General features: G+C 44.6%; 1 protein-coding gene across 3 annotated transcripts in view; it reads right to left on the bottom strand.

Moving 5' to 3' along the window:
* The window catches only part of DVL1 (dishevelled segment polarity protein 1), a 256,248-nt gene that overhangs the window by 61,036 nt on the left and 182,598 nt on the right, over positions 1–12,614 (bottom strand). Inside the window, exons 1-2 of one of the 3 annotated variants that reach the window (XM_019511833.1) lie at positions 5,135–5,247; positions 2,202–2,722 (exon numbers count right to left, since the gene is read on the bottom strand). The exons of 1 other annotated variant lie outside the window; for it this stretch is intronic. In XM_019511833.1, the coding sequence (XP_019367378.1) occupies positions 2,202–2,400 (199 nt within the window). In that variant the 5' untranslated portion in view covers positions 2,401–2,722; positions 5,135–5,247. Of the gene's footprint in view, positions 1–2,201; positions 2,723–5,134; positions 5,248–12,614 lie in introns of those variants that run through there. One more of the 3 variants, XM_019511835.1, reaches the window with a different exon arrangement.

A 12,614-nucleotide genomic window follows, 5' to 3' on the forward strand; every position in this document is an offset into this window, starting at 1 on the left:
AAAACAAAAGCTCAGAACAGATCTGCTTAATATTCAAATTCGTATTTATGCACTGTTTTGGGGCGGTTTTGGAGCTGTCACCTAGCTTGGATCAGCCAGCATCCGGCTCAGGGGCAAGCTCTTTTGGGCTCATAGATTTCATAGATATTTGGGCTGGAAGGGACTCCGGAGGATCATCGAGTCTAGCCCCCTGCCCCAGGGGCAGGAAGACAGCAGGGATCCTCGGATCCCAGCAAGATAAGCATCCAAATGTGTCTTGAAGGCGCTCAAAGTGGGTGCTTGAACCACCTCTGGCGGCAGTCTATTCCAAACCTTGGGGGCTCGGACAGTAAAGAAGTTCTTTCTTATGTCCAGCCTGAATCGGTTGCGGTGGAGTTTCTGACTGTTCGATTTTGTCATCCCTTGGGGCACTCTGGTGATCAGACGTTCCCCCAGATCCTGATGAGCACCCCTGATAAACTTATAGGTGGCCACCAGATCACCCTTCAGCCTGCGCTTTTCCAGGCTAAAGAGTCCCATGGCTCTGAGCCATGGGACTCTTCCCCTCATAGTGTGTTAATCAGCATTTTTCCATAAGCAGCACTCCTCTTTTCCTGCTGTCTGAGCTTTGTCCGGCCAATGATTTATTAAGAATTACAACACTGCCCGAACACATTCTTTGCTGCGATTACCTTGCATTAATATCGAGAGGAACTGATACCTTTTGGCATCTCAGCATATCCCAAGATTTAAATTTCCCTACAGCGCACATGAGCTGCTGTTTCAGGAGCTATAAACGTGAGGCTCTGACTTGTGCTCTGATCAGATGGAATGGGACTCTTAATCCCGTGTGTAATATTTAGACTCAAACACAGTTTCCCCATTCATTATCAGGTAAATAATTTATCCCAGACATAAGCGCGATCAGTTCACAGCCATTATGAAGAATTAATGGCCCACATCAATGTTCTACACTCTAGTCCTCCAGGGGGAACTTTCCCACAGAGGACAGCTGTGAGAGCAGACAATTTTAACCTGCTGAATGCCACTTCTTACACACAGGCCAAAACAGAGCTGTGCTGCCTATTGGGCATGTTTCCACTAAAGCTCTGATCTTTCAGCGATATGCCAAGCCTTTAAGAAAGAAGGCAAGCACTACATGGCTGCTGCACCTGTATTTAGCAGTGAGACGGTTCCACGTGTCTCCAGTCTGGTCTTCAACTAGAGTAACAAAAAGCAAAGAGCGATCAGAGCCTCTCTTATATAGTCTAATAGACTCTTTTTAGTCCGTCCTGCCATCATGTCAGAGCTGGAAGCAAGAAAGGAAGTTTTAGAAAGCTGGCGAGGGCCCAATCTACTGAGTAAAGTAGAGAAGTGGGAGCTTGGACGCCTGGGATCTATTGACTTCTTGCTCAATACTAGGTGCACAGATCTCAAACTCCTTGGTATGTACAATGGGATTAAGTTCATTTTAAGTTCAGGACAGGCTGAGGAAGGACACTGACTATAAGGGAGTCAGAAACAGCATGATTCGGAGGATCAGGAGGTGGATGCTGGAGTCACTAGGGGACTCTAACCTTAGATAAAAGAATACTTAAGAACGTTGAGGGAACTGAGGCAGGGGCAAGTGTTCAAGTGTGCTGTCAGGATCTGTGCGTTCCTTGTAGAAATCAAAGAGCAACTGGTCTTCTGGACACTTACAAATGCCCAGCCAAGCATCTGTTTTCTCAACTATCACGTGTCCCTGGAGAGAGAAACTACAAATCCCCACGCAGCTGGACTATAGGGAAAAGATGTGTTTCAGCTAATAAGAGCCATAATGGGCCCTGAAAGTCTAGAACAACTGGGTTATGACATCCCATTTCCATAAAGGGGTTCTGAGAGACGTGCCAGAAAGGCTAAGGAAACAACCAATGCTGCAAAATATTCAGTGGAGGGGAAACTGAAGAGAACGTGAGATGGGGACCAAATACAGCAGCTTGATGGCTGTGCAGCTTGGGAGCTTCCCCAGGGCTGTGTTACACATTCACATGGAGGCTTTGTTTCCTAAAGGATGAAATAAATCCTTAAACCAATGAGAGGCAAGGGTGCGTTCTCTGTCGCTTATACAGAGTGCTGTGGTTTCCAAGCCTAAAGACAATGTGGTCACAATGTGCATTTGCTGGCACTCTAACCCATCAGAGCACACAGGAATCTCATTTAGGATGGAGTTTGATACCTACAGCGATGCACACGGGGCTGAGCTTCTGGATAGCATCGGACTGGTTCCAAAGGCCTCATCAGGTGGTGACACCACTTGTGGCAATGCCTCCTATTGTGCTGGGGTCTTTGAGAGGGACGTGGCTGCTGCTGGTGCTCCTGCTGCCTCCCCTGCCGGGATCGGCTTCTACCAAAGCATTCCAAAAACGTGGGTGTAACCATCGCCCTGCCCACCTGATGCCCAGCGAAGGTGTCCGCCGTATGCAACGTGACAGACACTCTGCGCAAGTCTGCACAAGTCGAGCAAACAAATCCAGCCACACAAGGTTCTCTCGCTCTGTACCCGAACAATAATTGTTTCTGAAAGAAAGTAAGCCTGATCGCAGCTCCAGCTGGGTCATTAAGCAAATTCCGTTTCCGAAGATTCAAAGATTATTGCGGGGGGGGAAGCGTACGTCTGCATTGGTCTTCCTCCGTGACATAATCCCAAAGAAGCTTGTGCCCGAGAGGCAGCCCATCTGGTGAGCACTGAATCTTCAAGGGACTGGAGAGACAGAACAAAAATCATTTGCACTGCCCTTTTCACTCTGCCGTTTCCAGAATGCACTTTGCACTCGCAGCTGCAGGATACGAGTCACTCTTTTTTATGGATCATCTCCAAAAATCCAAATCCTTTTACAGACACATTTTTAATGGGATCCGGGAATATATGCTACAGCCCTCTTTTATCTAAACAGGCCGTGCATAAGCACAGCTTTGGAATTTGCATGATTACTTTTTGCTATACGCTTGGACTACTGGAGATTATGGCGATTTGGGGATTTAAAAAAAAATTTAATATATTGCAGAAATTCATCTCTGAACAAAATAATACTGCCTGATTTTTCTTATGTTTCATTGTGATTTTTAAAAATATTTTAATTTATTATGATTTGGGGGCCTAAAAGGATAAAACATACATAATAAATTACTGTAGAAATAATATCCTTATGCTATGTTTGCAGGAATTCCCCTTGTATATATTTGCTCAGCCTTCATTCACATATACTGTTAACTTTAATGTGAGTACTGGCAGGTTTCTCAGGCAAAACTCCTTCAATTATCTTGGTACAGATCCAAAAGAAATCCAGGAACTTCTGCTTAATAACGGATAAAACAGACCAATTGTTCTGTCAGGGTTATGGCAGAGGCATTTTTAATCATGTACAGTGGGCTAAATTCTGTCTCATTCACAAGAAGATAAACCAGATTATTGTTCATGAAGTCAATGGGAGTTTGGTACGTGTAAGGGTCCCCAAAATACATTCTTAGAACTTCGGGATCTTAAATACTATGTCCATAATTCAGGAAATGACGTAGCATGTCCAATTGTCTATCCATGTTTAAGTGCTAAGTATGTGCTTAGATCCCTTTGACTTCAAGGGATTTAAGCATATGTCTTTTCCTGAATCAGGGCACCCTGAGACCCAGGACCCACCTCGGGCAAAGTTTCTACCTGCTTTGATGGGAATTATGCTTGAATAGGAAGTCTGTTATTTAGCTCCTCACCCTCTAAAGTAATTGTGGAATTGGTTGTATACATTTTTCTGCTTGCCGAAAAGGAAACTATCCAATAGCAAAGGAAACTATCTTTGTATTTAAACTCCCCTTTATGCTCAAACCCTGCCCCAGCTTTCTTGTTATATGCTCCAGTACAGATACACAGGAACAGTGTTTGTTGAGGAATGGTTTTTAGTCATGTAACTAAGACACAAATTTTCAGAGGTGCTGCAGATCCTCAGCACCCACTGATTTCACTAGGATTTACAGTGGCTTGATGCCTCTCAAGATTCAGTTCATTATTTATTCCCCGTTGCAAAGAGATTTTCATAGTCCATGCCTGGGCCATTAGAACACATGCAACAGAGACAAATTACAGCACTCGCTCTTCTACTATAGGACATTTAACAGGACGAGCGCTTGGAGAGATTTCTCAGCTTTGTGGCAAGCTTTTACAACTGCTTTTTTTTTTATTTTTACAAGGCTTTTTATATTTACTCCCTCTTCCCCCTCCTTTCCTTTATTTATTCTCCGTATGTCTAGGCAATCAGGCAGGGAGTGCAGGGGTGATACTGCAACAGACTAAATCCATGCATATTTTTCTATTATTATTAAGGTTCAAATTTTGTTATGACAGTGCTCCAAAGATTCCTATATTCCAGGTGGCATTGCATACATTACCACATACGCTAAACTTAAACAAATCTATCCTATCTTTCGGAGAACTTTCTGTGACATTCAGCCTCAATAACTGTTTTTCTTCAGTTCACATTTGTGCAGGTCTGTTTTGTTATCTACCTCCATGGCTCCCCCAGGCCATGCAACTTGTTCCTTAACTTCTATTTCTGCCACTCACTTATTTTAATAACCTAATAGAGTTAAAAAAATGCCCCAGTATCCTAATGCCTTCCACTTTGCACACCCAACCAGCTCTACCTTTTGTTTCCATTCAGGTTAGGAAATATTTCCTTTAATTTGAACTATCAATGCTATAAAATGTACCCAACTTTTTGCCTAGGGAACGCACTTATTTAAAACGACTGCCGATTTCAACACTGTCTGCCATCAGAGAGCTGCAGAGTGCACCTCCAGTAGTGACATACCCATGGCCTGTGATCACATATTTGAACACTTTCTCCCTTGATTTTACCAGACTCCGAGTTGATAATTGCTAACTAGAGAAAGATTAGAGCATTTTTCTGTATTGATGCCAAAACAATGGGGCTTTTTAAGTTTAAATGAGTGTTACATTAGTGTATTCAACGTGTCCAAGCAAGAAAATGGATCTCAATCTCTCACATACACATGCTCCCCTCCAAACCCACCTGCACCCCAGCATTCATACACCTCCTGAGCTCTTTAGACTGCAACAGACTCCCTCCAACCACAGAGTCAATAAGCTGCTATAGTTACTTACTTTAAAGCACAACTTCTGCTGGCCAGACTGGGCAGAACAAACTTCAGCCTGGATTTCCTATGAAATCCTTTAAAAAAAAAAACCAAAACCCAGCACTCAACCCCACCGTGCCTAAGGATACCTGAGACACTGGTTATTGAGACAGCCGTCACTCTGCCTTCATCTTAGGCGCAGCTGCATCACTCAGAGCAAAGCCAATGAGGGGAAAGCTATGCAAATGTTTCAGGGATGTGCTCTACTCCTCTGGCCTCCTGCCTTGCCTCTGGCGCACGCATTGTTGCAGTGATGAATAGCTCCTTCAGTAGCGAGTCCCCATAGGGCAGTGCTGGGAGGACAGGTACGCTCCCTTCCAGCAGGCAGCTGACACATGCAGGGCAACAAAGGGGTCTCTAGTGAGAGGGCACGTTCTCTCCATCGCCGCTTGAAGCAGGAGGTCAAGCGCTGCTTCGACAACAGAGGAAAGAAACACCGTGTTTTGCTTTCAGCAGCATATGCTCCACACAAAGCATAACAGCTTAATACGCCTGCGAACACACTCCCGCCCTGTCCCCACCTGAGTACCCCAGCCACCACCACGGTGCCTGCGAAGGAAGCTAAGGATAATTCATTCCATTATCCCTCAGGCTTGTTGAGCCAGAATAAAGGTGGCAGTAAATGACATCAGCTCAACGAAGAGGCCACTGGGATTCAGATTGTGATGTCTTGTGTTAACTCAGCTGAGCTCAGACAAATATGACATGGAAATTACAATCTGCTCCAACAGTTTGTAGCTGGTGAAAAAAAATGCTCCAGTCTCCAGCCATTCCTAACATAATCAACAGGACAGATGAACCTGGCAGCACCAAGACTCCTCCTAAAGAGAGACATCCCCCCCCAGGACACATGATCTCCTTTCCCTGACATGGGTTTCCCTATATAAACAATGCAAGTGCTGTTTGCTCCAGAAAGGCTTGGTTATAACCTTATATCCCTGTCTCCTAGGGAAGAAGGCAGGCAGGCTTCTCACACATACAGATGCATCACATACAGAACCCGTACAATAGCTTCATGCACCATGTACATCTGTATCCAGACTTTCATGTAGCAAGATGACAATGTCATCCATAAGATTGGGTGGATGGATTCGTTAGAGAGAGATGTTTATACGCTACATCCATCATATGATTTTATCCACCATAGGATGATGGTTCTGGAGAAACCACAGCTGGGATGCTGCATTCAGATCTGGGCACCACATCACCAGAAATTCGTTGACGTGATGTAGCCAGTTCAAAGGTGCCCAGAGCAAATGATCAGGGCACTGGGACAAATGACAAAGGAAAGTAACTGAAAGGAGCTAGATCCATACCCCATGACTGTGAGTGTGGACTGACGGGGTGGGACTCAATACCAGCCCACAAACATCAAGACTAAAACTTTTACTGTACACCAAGTCCAGCTAATCAGATATAGCCAAGAGAAGAGGATAAGAAAGTTGAGAAGGAAAACTGAGAGGAGAGAAGGCCGTGGAGAGAGCTTAACCCCTGACACATCAGATTTCTTACGCCTTCCAACATTAGCATTATACGGTACGTGGTTATTCATGCAATGTCTATAGGTGTCCCACCACTTTTCTGACCCTGTCATGTTCTAGACCTCAGCGACTGAGTGTGGCAAACTCAGTTCAGCTCCATCAGGTGGTAAAAAATTGAAATCACTACCTTGGCTTTGTTCTGGAGACGCAGAACAAGAGGCCTCACTACCATCGTCAGTCCCACACTGCATTTAGTCCACCCCTCCTAACAACTTAGAGGCCTTGTCCAAGAAGAGCTGTAGGACCTAAAAAGAGAAGAGCTGCCATAAATCTCCCAACTGCAGCATCTGAGCATGATTAAAGACCATTTTACCTTCACCATCCTCAGATGTGAATGGCAAGAGTTCTCTTCTCCAGTCTTTGGCCTTTTGTTCCTAGCTAAATTGCCTCACCTGGGGGAACTGTTAAACTCAGCGATGCTCGACTTGGGGCCTGCAGGCCAGATTCAGCCTGCAAGGGCATATTATGCAGCCTGTGGGTCTCCCAATGGGGCTGGAAATTTGGGGGCAGGGAGCAGTGGCAGTGTTAATTGCTGCTACTCTGCTGCCAAATTTCCAGATGTATGGGGAGCCCTGTAGGCTGGAGGGTTGAATAAAAGTGTTCACATGAGCCAGCGTACATCCGTGTAATTTGAACTGGTAACGTTTTCCTTAGCCTCTAACACAGCAGCGTAAATGAGAATCATTCCCCTTGCCTCAGCATTTCCCTGACACAGATTCTGCACTCTGCCTCCTTTGCCTTTGTATCCAATACCCATCGGGGAATTCAAGGCCTGTTCTATTAAGGACCAGGGACTTTCTGCCCTTGTTGACCCCTGGCTCCTATTTCTTCATTACAGGACAGCAGAGTCCCTTGAGACTAACAAAAGCCTTTCAATCTGTCATGATGACATTAGGGTAAGGCATAGCTCAGGAGGCTAATGTGTGTCCTCCTTGACTTTTATCAATGATGGAGAAGGACTCGCCCAGAGGGAGTAAAGCACTTCAAAGTGCAAAATCAAATGAGCCTTGAAAAGGGGAAGCAGGGAAAAGGCATCTGCTTAAGGAAGTTATAAAGGGGGCTCCATTAGCACAGACAGATGTCACAGCCAAGCCTGCATCTGCTACAGAATAAGAGAGCTCCACCGCTGTCTCTCTGGAGGGAGGCTTCAATGACTATATGCTGAGCCCGTTATATAACCTTGTTAATGGGCATGTACAACCTCACCTACAGCTGTGGCACCAGGTATGCGAATGCAGGCTGTTGTCACTGCCGTGGAGGCAAGTCATGGAGAAGCACTGGGCTGGGCATCTCGTCATTGCCTTGTAGTCCTCTTCATTGACATCCACCTACTGTCTTCTGTTCATGTTGCAAGCTTTTTGGAGCAGGGATAGCTTCTTTGTTACCTTTTTGTACAGCACCTAGCACTTTTAAATTCTGCCTCCATGCAGATAAATATATTATTAACAGTAACAGACTTCTCCCTCTCATGCATCACCAAACGTACTTAGAAAATCACAAGCCTGCTGCTCAGTGATGCTAGCAACCCATGCTGTTCTTTATTTCGCCTTAATACCTGGGTACATAAGTCCACTGGAGATACCCTTTGGAAGGCAATCTACCTTCATGTTAAACACAAGGCCAAACTGGAAACGAGCCGGTGGTAGCTGAGCAATGGTAAGTCCTTGGACAGCTGGGTGAGTGATCCCTGAGAGTTACTGCCTCCAGTATCAATGCAGCAACTGTTTGGTTTGGCAAGAGGAGGTAATCACTTATCCCTAATGGCTTTTCCTTCAAACAGCAGTAACTGCTACAGTTATTTGTTAAAGGAAAAGTAACAACAAACACAATCAGTCACAAGCAATTGCTTTCCAGCACTGGATCCGTCTCAGTTCGGATTAGCAGATGGGTTTCGATAATACCCCTCCCATACAGCACATTACATTTTGATTCCTTTTCTATACAACTTTTAATAGATTTCCCCACCAGTTTCACACTTCCAGCTACAACTCACAGAGCATCAATTATGCCTCATAAGCTATTCCCCTAGTACGTACAGTAGGTCTCAGTATCCACACTTCATAGGTGGTGAAACTGAGGCAGAGACCCGAAGGGACTGACCCATGGTCACTTGAAAAGCCAGCAGAGGAATTGAAAGCACATGTCAGGAGTCCAAGATCTTGGCTCTTTTTATATAAACACTAGGCGACATTTCTCACCAGAGGGCCATTACATCCCAAAATACATATTTGAGCACCTGTATCTGCAATTAAAATCAAAAGGATCTGCAGGTTCCCAAGACCAATGAACACCAGGCCATTATAGGCTATTACACTTATCTGAACATGCAAAACTCACATTCACGAGTTAATATTTTCCAATGCACCTCTTCCTTGTATGCCTTGATTTCAGCACAGTGCTTAGTATATTAGTGTATTCAAAACATCTTGCTGCTCCCCAAACACCACCCATAATACCTGCCTGGCAATCTCCCCTCCATGCACCTACTGAAATGACAGCACCCACATTTGGATGTTAGCATCTTATGGGATAATAAAACAAGGCCACAGACTGTTGGGCAAAGCTGGTGCTTTTTTCGAGCTCTGTTGTGCACGCTGCTGTTCCAACTGGCTCTGAACAAAGGGTTGTGGGAATACAGACCCACAGCCCTCTCCAAAGCCCAAAACTACATACACTACCACAAATACTGGAAATGGGGAACCACCACTCTTCCAAACATTCACAGGCCCTTGAGCGTAGGTGCCAGGCATTTCCCGAAGCATAGGTCATTAACCGAGCATTTTTCAACTGCACACACAATGGTTAATTCTGCCACAGTGCAAACTCTGCCTTGAAACAATGGCACCAACACTTGATACCCAGAGACTTGTCCAAAACGGGCAGCAGCTACAAAACATTCTGAACTCCAACAGAAACTTGTCTCTTAATTACCTCCCTAATTAGACTTTCCACAGTCCCCATTCTCACTCCTCTTCAGGAAACGGACATGGGACCTTTGTCCTAGTCAGCAAGGGGTCCCGCGAACATGTGCCAAGCAGACCTCCCACATTTCTAATTAAGAGCCCTGGCTCCACTCTCGCTTAATAGGACTTGGTCAACTTTTCCAAGCATCAAGTCTTTTTGTTGCTTTGAGAGAGAGAAAAGCAGAGCTCTCCCATAGTGACAGCTTGGCCCATTCAGCCTGTACGTTTATTTGCAGCTAAACCCCAATATAGATTTGTTGCTAATTAGTGCGAAAGGTGATTGAAAGACATATTTCCTAACTCATACAAAAGCCTCAAGCTGGTACAAAGAGTCTTGTGGGTGTCCCCCTTCCCACCCCAATTATTTGTCTGCTTACTTTAGCCTCCCCCCACCTCCTGCTGCACTTTTTCCCCCTTAAAATCACATTTAATAAGGTAACTTTGTCCAGGTCTGCTTGACAAAGCTTATCTTTGTCTGCTGGTCGTAGTACGCTAAAGGCAGAGAGAGCGATAACACCAACATCAGTGCAAACGTTGTTTTCTTTTGTGCTTGCTGTGTAACTTTCTGGTTTGGGAACACCGGAGAAATCATACCATCCCTCTAAGGAAAAATACGCTGCCACTTGCTTGTCCTCTTTACTTTCTAGCTGTTTTATTAGGTACGCTGGGGATCTGTAGATGAAGATTAAAGTCTACATCACATTGTTTGACATCTGAGGATGTTATGTCACTCTGGTACTCACTTACGGGGATTATTCTATTTTAATATCATTTAAAGACAGTCTGCTGGGAGCAAGGTAAATTGGAAGGTTGTAGCCTGCATAAATTGAAACTCTTGTTCCAATGCAGGAGTAGCACATGAATAATTAAAGGGGGTTCCCCTGCCCTACTGACGTGGAGGAGCTTCGAATGGGCCCCAGAGCAGAACTTGAGCAGCATGAGTGTTCCCAGAGAGCCCGATTCAGCACGCTGCTTAACCAGGTGCTTATGAATGATGAGGTTTGGATTTAAGCACTTGCTTGAAGGTAAGCATACACAGGCTCAGCTTTCCATACAGTTTCCCTTGATTCTTGTCTAAAGCTTTAAATCTAAACACCACCACACCTCTTTCAATGCATGCTGCCACTTCAAACAATTTAAAACCATATGCTTTGCAACTTGAGCTACTTCCTGGGAGAAATTACCCTATGAAGGTTTTTGAACATCTACAAAGGCTTAAAAAAAAGCAGAACAGATACAGACATTGCGAAGCCTGGAGCCATTTATTTCTATATTTTAAAGCAGTAACAAATTTTTGGAAAAGCAGATCACAGATGAACATCCTCAAATGGACCAGAGTCACCCTGATGCAGTGCATCACAGAAGCCTTGCTACTGCAAACCCCTTTACCGGCCCTGTTCATCACCTGCACAATGACCAGATCAAGCATTAAGCAAATTCCCCTCTAATTCCTATTTTAATGAAAAGCATGGCTTAGCATTTTTTCCTGAAATGCCACGGAAAGCTAATCATGCACTTCAGAGACAATCATTCTGGCAGCAGAGGCCCAATTAAGCTTTTCCATTAAAGTATATTACCCTTATTTTGATGGTCCATTTCTCAACATTTTCATTTAGATTTCATGCGAATACAAGGGGGAAGGATTTGGCTCTAAAACCCCTGACAAAAAGGCAGAGTAGCTCTCTGTAGGAACGGTGATATCGAAGAAACAGAAACTCATGCCTATTTTAACCAAAACATCAGAGGACCAGCAAACCCAACCAGTATTTGAAGCAGCTGCAGACAAGGATGTGGGATTCTCCAATAGATAGAGAGACCTCAGGAAAACTGAATGCTGGGCCTTCAGGAGCTGCATATAGTCTACTATTTTCAGTATTTAGGCTGTCAGTAGGTCAAACTTGTTATGGGCTGCCCAAAGAAAGAATTTATTCCGCTTTGAGGAGTGAAAATCTTTCAGATGGAGGAATTCCTGCCTTACCTGAGGATATTTTTTTTTTTTTCATTTCAAGCAAGCAGCTTCCAGCACTGCTGGCATCCAAGCTATCAGATGCACCAACTGCAGATGGGGGAACCAGATCTGATGCTGATTCTGGAGCAGGCTGAAGAGGTCACCTGGACATCTGCAGCAGGACCAACAGCCAAAAGTGGCACGGCCAGTGAAAGGCTATCAAGATGGCCCAATCCTCGCCTGATCTTAGACACTATTCTGGGATCACGGGAATAGGTGGAAAGGCACAGAAGGAAGCCTGAACAATACTTGAACTTAAAGGTGTTTGATAAGCAGCCCTTCTGGAGCAGAAATCCAGGCATTCAGTGTTCAACTCTACGACAAACAAATTTATAAAGGAGATTCTCTCACTGCTGAAATATGTGGTCTGTGAAGGTCTTCTTCAGAAACCGTTCACTTAAAAAGTCTGTAAAGGAATTCAGTAGGAGTCCGTTTTCCAGATCACCCCCCTCCATGTCTGTTCTTCCCTAGAAAATAATGCAAGGAGCCACACAAACAGTATCACGTTACAGGGGATGTATCACGGCCTCCTCAGGTAAGGGTGCAGCATCTATTTACTTGTGCCCATGAAGGCATATGAGCAACTCAGACGTACTTTCTTTTTCTTTTTTTATTACCTCCACCACCACCACCATGAGTAATCTTGCAAGAACGAGTGAGCACGTGCAGCCCAACGTTTACAAGCAATCCTATCATGACAACACACTACTAATCAGCACTGGGAATATCCAGTGCTGTTATTTCCCTATCACTGGAAATCTTTAAATTAGGACTATGCATCTCAGTAAGACAGGCTCTAGTTCAGCCACAGGCCATTAGGTTCTCTGGAAGAATTGTTGGATGAAGTTCTCTAGCCTGTGTTATATCGATAATGGTAATGATCCTGTCTGACCTTAAAGTCTATTAGCTAATTTTTTTGAAAAGCAACTCCTTCTA

Source organism: Gavialis gangeticus, unplaced genomic scaffold (genome assembly GCF_001723915.1).
Source record: "Gavialis gangeticus isolate Ggan-Ray unplaced genomic scaffold, GavGan_comp1, whole genome shotgun sequence".
Classification (NCBI taxonomy): domain Eukaryota; kingdom Metazoa; phylum Chordata; order Crocodylia; family Gavialidae; genus Gavialis; species Gavialis gangeticus.